Source organism: Gordionus sp. m RMFG-2023, chromosome 3, assembly GCF_954871325.1.
Source record: "Gordionus sp. m RMFG-2023 chromosome 3, tfGorSpeb1-WG-v2, whole genome shotgun sequence".
Lineage (NCBI taxonomy): Eukaryota > Metazoa > Nematomorpha > Gordioida > Chordodea > Parachordodidae > Gordionus > Gordionus sp. m RMFG-2023.
Genome location: NC_088777.1, coordinates 15856395 through 15867365, shown reverse-complemented (window position 1 = coordinate 15867365; position 10971 = coordinate 15856395). Strand labels below are relative to the sequence as shown.

General features: G+C 28.4%; 1 protein-coding gene across 5 annotated transcripts in view; it reads left to right on the top strand.

Annotated features, from left to right (window-relative positions):
* LOC135927131 (uncharacterized) overlaps window positions 1–10328 on the top strand; it is a 27516-nt gene extending 17188 nt beyond the window's left edge. For all 5 annotated transcript variants that reach the window (XM_065463072.1, XM_065463071.1, XM_065463070.1 and 2 more), the window contains 17 exons: window positions 120–394; window positions 528–686; window positions 799–933; window positions 2849–3767; window positions 4002–4268; window positions 4423–4577; window positions 4720–4865; window positions 5082–5436; window positions 5558–5674; window positions 5821–6016; window positions 6430–6641; window positions 6819–6962; window positions 7988–8269; window positions 8372–8485; window positions 8814–9060; window positions 9206–9545; window positions 10038–10328. In XM_065463072.1, the coding sequence (XP_065319144.1) occupies window positions 120–394; window positions 528–686; window positions 799–933; window positions 2849–3767; window positions 4002–4268; window positions 4423–4577; window positions 4720–4865; window positions 5082–5436; window positions 5558–5674; window positions 5821–6016; window positions 6430–6641; window positions 6819–6962; window positions 7988–8269; window positions 8372–8485; window positions 8814–9060; window positions 9206–9522 (4040 nt within the window). In that variant the 3' untranslated portion in view covers window positions 9523–9545; window positions 10038–10328. The remainder of the gene's footprint in view (window positions 1–119; window positions 395–527; window positions 687–798; window positions 934–2848; window positions 3768–4001; window positions 4269–4422; window positions 4578–4719; window positions 4866–5081; window positions 5437–5557; window positions 5675–5820; window positions 6017–6429; window positions 6642–6818; window positions 6963–7987; window positions 8270–8371; window positions 8486–8813; window positions 9061–9205; window positions 9546–10037) is intronic.
* The last annotated feature ends 643 nt before the right edge of the window (window positions 10329–10971 follow it).

Below are 10971 nucleotides of genomic sequence, written 5' to 3'. Positions count from 1 at the left end.
CACCCCATCGCTATAATATATGGGATTAGATAAGATCAACTTAGCTTGTCAATAAACTGTTCTCATTAACTCAACCTGGCTCTTTTTTACAAATTTTTATTTTTATTTTTGAAATTTAGAAACTATTTTACTTCCTTCAAGACTTTCGGGCATTTTAGAGATTTTGTTTGATATCAAGAACATTATAGTTAGCGCAGCTTCGCCCTTTGAAATGGTTCAAGCCCGATTTGCCTCCACCATTTTAGGACTTTTGATGCTTAACCATGATGATCCCGACTCACTAAACGGGATTAAAAATGAAAATTTCGAAACGAATTTCGGGAAAAATGGATTGGGAAATGCAGATTTCACTTTTAGACTAAAGATTTTGGCCCATATTTTCGGAAACGCTCCGGTTAACACTTATTTATTTTTACTTATAAAATAAACACATTTTTTTATCCATAAAACGGTTATAAAATTCCTCTTAGACTTTATAAATTTTTTATTACAACAAATAATAAATAAATGTCTAAATCTAATATTAGCATCCAAATTATATTCACACCGATGCTGATAAAATGCTTTTCCTAGATGTTTTTCCACTAATTTCTAATATACAACCTAATGCTGCCACAAACCCTGGGCTATCTCCCTTCGCTATTTTGGTCAACAAATTGCAATCTTGCTTGAACCAAACGGAACAAGTTTGTAATATTATGTACATTTCCAACTCAAATATTTTTTAAATTAAAACTACTTTAAAAAAAGCATAAACTGTTTATTATTGATTATTAATCATAAAAAAAATAAATAAAGTTTCCAGATGAATTAGTTTTTCCACCGTCTCAAACTAACAAGTATAAATCGCAATACAGCCGATCTCGGTTCTCTTCTTCCAAAAACTATTTCAGAAATGAAAAACCTATCATCAAACGGGAGGATGCATTTTCGGTAAACCCTAAAAAAATACAGTAAAATAAAAATACCATATAAAATAAAGGCAAATATAATAATAAAATAAATTGTCATTGATTGTCACGACCTAATTGGTGGTGAGCTATTTCGACATCTCACTCGACTCATTCTTGTTTATCAAAAAACTTGTTCGCATAATAGATCTTATTATTATTATTATTATTATATATCGCAGTAAACACATTAACAAAATGATATTTAACCGTTATTAATTTGAAAAAAAGAAAGGCCTTACAAGTTACTTTCAATTGTAGTAACTGTTATAATATTTTAATATTGCACTATAATTTATGATAACGAAAAGAAAACATGAAGGTTGAAAAAGAAAATTTTTATTTATAAAATTGATTAAATTTTTTTAAAAAAAATAAAGTGTTGACAGACATATTCGAATTTAAGATATTAACATTATGCATTTTTTAGTATATAGTCGATTGCTGTGTAATAATTACACTGTATGACAAATTTCGACTTGATTTTTTAGGAGAAAATAAAATAAACATGTTTTAAGACAGTTTTTTATGCATATTCTAAATCCGCTGTCAGTTTTTTTCTAGCACGTCAGGTTTTTAATTTATTTTAGGTTAAAGTGGCCAAAAAGGTCATTTTTAGCACTTTTTGAAGGTTTATAACTTCGGTTCTAATGATCACTACAACTAAAAAAAATATCTTAATTTTTGCAGCAAACCTTCCTTATTATTATTATACATTTTTTTAAATAAAATTCTTACTCAATTTTTAAACAACCTATATTTTTTAAATTTACCTTTATTTATAAAATCTTTTTTAATATAGCTTACATTTTATTTATTTATTGTGGCTTTCGTTCTCAAAAAAAATTAATGAAAGAAATTAAATATTTATGAAAAATTAAGCGCGAAAAAAAATAATTCTTCTTCTTTCTTCCTACTCATTATTTTGCATTATTTATTGCCCATACTACGGGTTCAAGGTACTCCATTGGAAAATCATATATTTTGATATAAATTGATTAAAAACAAATATTCTTAAATACATCTAAAAAAAGATAAATATTAATAAAAAATATGAAAAAACTACCAATTATTGCATTTTAAATGAATTTTGTTTCAAAAATGCTCAATTCAAAAAGAGTACAAATTAAAAAAGTAGATACAGATATCTGATTTTGGTATAAATTGATCATAAATGCATAAAATATTACTAAATACAACTAAAAAAGATAAATATTACCTTAATTTTGCTTTCAAAATGCTTTATGCAGAGAAAATTCAATAAAAGTTTACAAATTAAAAAGTTCGAAAATATCTGTACCTACTTTTTTAATTTATAGATTTTGGTTGAATTTTCATGGCATAGAGTACTTTTGAAACATAATTAGAATTAATATATAATCTTGAGCATATTTGAAGCAAAATTATATAAAATATCTTCTAAAGTTAATAATTTTGAGAGTAATTTAAATTGAAAACTTAAAACCCCCAAAACAAAATTCTTTACCATTTTTATCAAAAACCAATCGATTAAAAATTATAAAAATTAGTAAATTTATAAAGAAATATAAGTTTAACACTATCACCAATTTTCAGGGATTTTTATTTGATACTTTTTAAAATATATCCGTATAAAGACCTATATTTTACCATTTTTGAGAATTCGAAAAGTTGTCTTTATACGGTAATATTTTTAAAACTTGACGTGTAGGGAAAATTTGGAAAACGGATTCGAACTCAGCGTCAAATTCTGCACCAAAACTTGTTTTTATTTTCTTCTCCCTATTTTCTTGTCACACTGTTATTATTTTGCAATCGAATATTATTATTGTATAATTTGCATTCTTTGAACTCATATCGATATATTTAACTAATAAATACTTAATATATTATACAATAAATATCTTTTTCAATACTAGGTGTACTTGATCACCCAAACGGAACGTTCCAAGCATAAAATAGAACCGCTGACAACTTTCATTTCGATAAAGGCTTATTTGGCCAAATCTCATTATGATGAATTCGAATATGATATTTCCCCCAAAAATGAAGTAAATAATCAAGGGAATGATCCCGAAAATTCTAACGATTTTAATAGCCGTCCAAAATCACGTTACAATATTACCCCTCGAAACAATAGGAAGGAGGAAAAAAATGACAAAACCCATATGAAAATTTCATCGTCTAAAAACATAGAATACTCGAAAAATAAACCCTTAAACAAAACACATTATTCAAACGACGATATCGAAGCGAAATCACTTAAGAAGAAAGAAAATCTCTGGAAAAATAAGGACTTACACGAAATAGTTCAGAAATCTGAAGCTAGTAAGAATGATATGAAAAATAGATTGAGAAATAATGAAAAAACTCCTAAAACCTCAATTAAAGTGGACACCAACCGAAAACCTTATGATGGTAGCGTTCGAATAGAAAGTCTAAGTATCGAAGATGACATCAAGAATCAAAAGGAGGAATCTTCTAAAAAATCTGGGCCATATAATTTCCAAAATTTAGAAGATTTGCGATTAGAAATGGCCTTTTCCGTGGTTGATTTAGCGGATGGATTATCTGAGAGATGGGGTAATAAAATTGAAAAAGGTGAATGGAACGAGATAACGGAGAAGAAGCCAGAGAAGGAACGAAAGAAAAACGACGAAAAAAGCTCGAAATTGAGAAAAAGCGTTGAAAAAAGGGTAGAGAGGAAGAGTGAATGGATTGAAATACCTCACCAATGGCTCATGAAACATGAATCTGATAACAACATCGGCGTTATCGAGGGGGCCATTAATTTGATACCCAAAATTGATAAAGGGACTCTGGACAATAGGGAATTAGGTAAATTAACCTTTACCTTTAGTATTCGAATGATTTTTAAATATATCTTTTTTTTTCATCATTATTTTTTTTAAAAAGTGTTTTTACAATTATTGACACTGTTTAACGGTTCATTTCGGTTTAGAGGTTCGTTTCGAAACCCTGCTTTAAAATGATATTTACGGAAAGAAGCAAATTTGATCTATTTATTTTGTATATCTTATTTTAAAAAAATGGAATATTTGCAATTCCAAGCCATTTGGAATCAAATCCTTATTCAATACAATGATGTACGCAATGGAACGTCAATCGCGAAACATCAATCATTGCTTAACTCTAATTATGAGCTTTTGTTGCGTTACCAATTCGGCCCTAATTCAAAATACGGCGTAACAAAAATGACCGACTACAAGAATGGAAAAAATGTCGGAAAAAATTTAGAAAATCTTGATAGTGTGATAAAATGGCGAAAACCTCGGTTGACGAATAGTAAGGAGATTATGGAGCGACATTTTTATTCTGGTAATTGAAAATTAACTAAGAAGAGAGGAGGGGAGGAAAGAGATATAATAATTGAAAAACTCTTAAAAAAGGAAAATCTTAGATTTGAAACAATTACCATGTACAATACAATAATTAAGTAAAATTTTATTATATATACATGCACCATCAAAAGTTAAACATAGCAGAGCACTAGACCTATTGCCCTTACAAGACGCAAAACTTTTACTGAACAACACGAATTTATTGAATAAAGATCCATCTATCCCGGTGATACGATTTCTTAAAATCTTGCGAGAACTCAACAAATATTGGGGAAGCTTATATGAAGTAAATCTAAAAATTATTTTCCCTTTTTGCGCTTATTGAAAAAAAATTCATACAAAATTCTTGTTTTATATAAATTTCAAATACTTTCCCCCCCCCCCCCTCCATTCTTTAAATTATCCTTTTTAACACTTTAAATATATAGGCTCTGTATTATGAACCCTTTATGCCCGACGCGGAATTCGTCAATCGCAAGCTTACCGCTAAAATAGACAGAATACTTAGAGATCCACTCATTCTCTTGGACAGGAGGGTAGTTCCGGGATGGATCGGCGATATGGCCTATAACTGGTGAAAATATTTTTTTCTTTCTATCTTGCTTTGTTTCGTTTTTTAAGATATTTTTATCTACTTATTTTAAATAATATCTAACAAATAGAATATATTTTGTTTTGGTTTTGTTATTCTAGCCAAGTAATTTTTTTTACAATTCTAAACAAAAACTTTTTATTTGATTTTGTTTTGTTTCCCATAATAATTGAATATTATAATATTTATGATTTTAAGCCCCTTCTTGCTTTCCTTCCCAGCCCGCCTGGCTATTTTCAATTCCTTAACCTTTAACACTGAACGAGCTCTCTTAAGATTACAGGACAGGGAACCGGAGAGATTTAAAGAAATTTTGAAATACTTTTCAACTCATATCCCATCCTCTTCCTCTTCGTTCTACTCTTATTTAGATAACAGTTATAGGTATAAAAGCCAGCGGAACGGGAATATTGGGATGTACGAGAGTTCGGAAAGTTTGGTTGAGCATGCGTTATCACGTTCTGACACCAATTTTGTGCAGGGGGAAGGGGAAGAAGAAATATACGATGATGTTAGCACTGCCTTAATTCCTGGGGAAAATTCCAATAATAATGTAACAAACTTTTAAGTATATTTGATAAAGAATTAAAATATATGACGTAAATTACTTGATACGAATAATTTTATACATCCTATTTCCTTAATTTTTATAATTAAAATATAATTAATATTAGATGATGCTGATGGATGAAATGGATGGTATTGAACATCTAGTACGTCGGTTAGAAAATTCGATCGATTACATCAATACTGGTTTATTCGGTTTAGATACGGATGTTAGGAAAAAAAAGGTTTGTCAGTTCCCCTTTAATTTTCTTCGATTTAAAACTGGGATGTTGGCCATTCCAAATAAAGATGATTTTACAATTTTAAAACTTAGTGATTATTATGAAAATCCGATATGTGCTATCTTAAGTTAAAAAAAATTTTTTTCAAGTTCACATTGCACCGAACATCCAGCTTTCTATCCCAAGCCTTCAAAAACAATATTTTCTGGCCTGGATTAGCCCGATTATCGGTTTTTGAATTTTCTTTCGATTCTGAACCCGGCACAGGTTTGGGACCTACGCTAGAGTTTTATTCCCTCGTTAGTCAAGAGATAAGAGAACTCAAAAACGTGTGGAGATCTCAAGGTTTAAAATTTGAATTGTTCATTTATATAACAACAGAATAAGTTATATATTCATCCCGAATTGTGACATCAAAAGTGGTGAAGCTTACTTAAGATGAACATGCAATTTCAGTTATGGTTACTATAAGACTTTTTTAAGTTAAAAAAAAGAAGAAAGAAATGGAGTGGAGTGAATAAAAAAGAGGTAAAGGAAGATAATCATAGGATTTTGAGCAACTATCTAAGATCCTTAGGAACTCAATAATATTTATTTATTTATATTTTTTATCCATATTATATTTTCTTTCATTAATTTTTTAAGTGTCTTTTTATTTTACGATTTTGCACGCAAATTTGAAGGTTTTAAATTTTGAAATTAAAATTACTTAATAAATATAAATTTTATCTTATTATTTTTTAAAAATTTCTTTTCAGATCAATATAGTAATGCCCCTCTTTTTCCCAACCCCCATCCCTGCCTTACTGCTAACCATTACCATCTCTCAAAAACGTCAAATAAATTCGCCAAAATTCCTTCAAAAATTTCTGCAAAGAGTTTAAAAATCGAGAAAGAATACCAGGATATTGACGAAAAATTCGAGTTCTTGGGAAAATTTATGGCAAAAAGCCTGTTGGATTGCAAATTGGTTAAAATTAATATTTCATTTTTTAAAATCATTATTTTTTTCCCTGTTTCAGTCTATTCCCCTCCCCCTCCCTCTTTTTATTTCTTTTCTTTTTACATTTCTTTGTTATTTCTTCTATTCTTCCTTCATTAGCATCTTAATTTATCCGCCTCTTATTTTTAAAAATATAATCGATAGATCGACCTACCCTTATCTCCGCTCTTTTTTCGCAACCTATTTATTTTGAACGAGCAACCAGAAGTCGAAAAATTTTTTGACGGAAGTGCAAATAATGGGTCTTTGGGGAGTGAACAAGAATATTATGATTTAATCCTCTCAAAGGTTAATCTTATATATAAAACGTATTTATTTTTTTTAGAATTTTCATTCTTATAATATTTAAATATTTTATTATACACGCAACTCATAATATAACTATTGTACATTTTTTGCTCTCCTTTTCTTTCTGCCTACTCTTTCGTTTAGGACTATTAACCCGAGAGAGCTATTTTGATTATTTAATATATTTTTTTTAAAACTTGATACTTTATTTTAAAATAGGATATACGCACTATTGAATTAATATTAAAAAACAAATATGTATAAATCTATAAAGAAAAACATAAAAAAGAAGTAAGAGAAAAAAAAAATTTAAAAATAGGGTACATATCACCCTAGAGAAGAGTGAATACTTAAAAAATGGGACCGGCAGATTTCTAGGGAAACCTGCTGACGAAATTGAAAAAGAAATTGTAAAATATGACTTTTTTCTATTTATTCGTAAATCTGATGTTTAATTTATGTTAAAGAAATAAAATAAGAGAAAAAGAATATAGTTGAAATTAATTATAGGATATCCCATCAGAGGCAATACACTTAAATTGAAATAAAATATTTGATATTTTTAAATATTGAATTTAAGTAAAATTTTCATACTGGAGAAGTCATATTAACAATGAAGGGTTGTTTTTTTTACCTTCATGAAAATTCCGATTAAAGGAAGCGACAAAAACGGCTAAACAGTGTTTAGAAATATGACGAGCCAGGACCTTAATGCTTTTTGAAAATATAATAGTACTATATTTGTTATGGATTCTCATTACTTTTGCTAATAGAGTTATCTTGGATATGGGATATTTACTGTTTTATATATTATTTTATGTGTTTTCTGTTTTTTTTGAGAAATACTTCTGTTGTAGTGAAAAAAATTAATACCTCTTGATTTTTTTAAAAATTATTGGTTGCAACCTATGGTCAAATTTTATCCTCACTCCTCTTCATATTTTTTTTGCTTTAACGACCTTTTCTATTCTATCCGAAATGTTCATATTTTAAAAGTAAAACATTGTATTATAATAAATACTTAGGATTACCCCAACGAATTCCCCACCCCTTACCCTGAAGGCGCGTATATAGATTTCAATTTCAAAAATATCGACTTTTATTACCCGTCCGAATTAAATATAATGGATACCGGCCTAGCTAAATCATTCGCCCACATCAAAACAACTGTACGTACTGCAAATGCCGATCCGGAAACTTCGAAAAATTTGGACCTCGATTTCACTTTACCCGGATTCTCTTACGATTTGATAAAGCAGGGCCACGAGATTGTCTTGGATGAATTCAACGTCAAGGCTTATTTGAGGGTAATTTTACGAAATATAAGGGATTACTGGAAAGAGCGAAAAGGATTTTCTATTAATTTATACTTTAAATCTCATTGATTATTATATTTTTTTATCATTCAGTTATTACTGCATCATGGGATGTTTTACAGCGTTTTACCTCAAGCTAAAAGTTTCCTGACTGGTTTCAACTCCATAATGGACTTCTCTTCCCTTTCCTGCTTTTATCCCGAAGAAGTAATGTACCATCCCATTTACACATTATTAATTTTATTTGCATTTAATTTGGACGCTATTAAAAATATAATGAGTGTCTTTAAAATGAGGAGTCAGAGACAATAGTAATTTAAAAAGGTTCTAAAAAAAGATTTTTTAAAAATAAAAATTTTTTAAAATATTTTCAACCAAGGATTAATCCTATCATGATCTAGAGAGAAAAAAATATGTTGATTTATATTTTTTAGGTTTTTATTTAAAAAGAATGCCAGATTTTTTAAAATATCTCTTAATAATGATAAATCAAATTATAAGACATAAAAAAATATATTTGTATAATTTTTAATAGCTAAATTCGCTTTTCTGCGGAGACGATTACGATAACACCGTTTCGACGTCCACTTTTAAGCTTAGCGAACTACCCAACATATATTGGAGTTATGAATCCATTTTAAACAGCATTAAGCCCGACCATGGCTACACACCAGAGCACAGGATAATTAAGGAATTGGCTCAAATATTGTCCGAGTTTAATGGTCATCATAGAAGATGCTTCCTGAGATTTTTGACCGGTTGTCCAAGACTTCCTATTGGAGGTTAGATATAATATATTGAATGAATATCCACATTAGTGTAAGAAAGACTATGCTTCTTTTTTAATGAGTAAGTAAATAAGTAAATAAAGATTTTAAGAGCACAACCCAAAATTAAAAATGATTTATTTATTACTTTAAAAAAAAGGTTTCAAAAATTTGTGCCCACCGTTAACAGTCGTTCGAAAAACCACGGAAAATTTGAAGAACGACTCTTTCCACAGTAATAGCAATAGCCTCAATATTCCTCGCTCTAAAGTTCCCAGCCCTGTCTCTCTCAAAAGCAATAATGTCATTAACCCTCAACCTAGCGACGTGGAAGAAAAGAAATCCGATAGCTACCTTCCCTCGGTGATGACTTGCGTCAATTACCTAAAAATGCCGGAATATTCTAACCGGGCTATTATGGAGGAAAGGCTCAAATTCGCTATTACCGAGGGATCTCTTTGTTTTCATTTGTCGTGAAAAATTTACTTTTGAACATACAGGTACTGAAACTTCAGATCATAGTCTTATTTTAACTTAATAAAAATACATTATCCTTATTCAAGGATATTAATTAAGTTAAAAATTAGGAAGGGCGGAGGAAGGGGGGGGAATACGAATGAACGAAAAATTTATATCTTCTTCAAATTACAATGATCTATTAATATCACTATCCAAGTACTTCTACCATGGGTGGGGTGAGGTATGACGCAAGATCGTCATTGAGATTGAAGAGAGAAGGAGTTCTGAAAATGCTATCGTCATTAGAATGAAATAGGATCGGATAGGAGTAAATGAATGTAAAGAGGGTTGAGGGTATGCTAATTTTTATTTAAGTTTCCTTTCTTTGGGCGTAGAAGTACCTTTCACTATCAATTATTAGACAATATCTTTACATATATTATTGATAAAAATTTTTAAGTATATTCCAATTAGTTCACATATAAGCTATTTTGCTCAAATAAAAGCCATTTCTTTTTTTTTGAAATATTTAGTTCATAAAACAATATCCGATACGAATCAAATAGCCACAAAGCTCAAGAACTAGGATATTCGAAATTTACATTTAAAGAATTAAACTATTTCTCGTCAATTCACCCTTTTTTCTCGCTTAAAATTAATGTTATTTTTTAGAAATGTTTGATAATTAATATATTTATAATAATTGATTTATATTATATAATAAACTAATTAAAAGTTTTTTTGGATACATTTTTAAATTATATTTATTACTTATAAAATAATTTGACACAAATCTACATTAAATCGCCAATATATTTTTAAAAATTTATGTTTGTCAGAAATTTTTATTTTTTAAAAAAAAATCATTTGGAAAATGAAAATAGGGTTGTCAATTGAGAAATCCCGAAGAAATAAGATTGAAATTAAAAGTTGTATAATAAAGAAAATAAAGTATTGAATTTATTCTTTATTTAGATGGCAATTGAAGTAACTCCTATATAGGCTTATTAATGTGTTTTATTTAAGAACATAGATTTTTGATCAAATTTTACCAAAAAATGCCAAAATCTTTTATAGTAAATATTTTGTAATTTTCATGCATAGATGAAAAATTATTTTTGTTAAAAAAAATTTTCAACTTATTTTATTAATATATTATACGATAATAGAATAAAAAAAGAAAAAAACAAATATAGCACGGTGAAGTTTATTATTTTAAAAGAAAAGTAAAAATTAGACATCTTTGAACTTAAATTGTTTATAAGCTATATTTTTTATTTGAATAATAATAATTATGACTCATCAGTTGGTAAGCTGCATAATTATTACACCTAAAAAATTACCAAAACAAAAATACAAAATTTTTTACCACAATTATATAAATAATGATTTTTTAAAATAAATAATTCATAAAATATTATGTTTGGTATTGAGGTTATTTTAGATAAAATAATTTTAATTCACTCC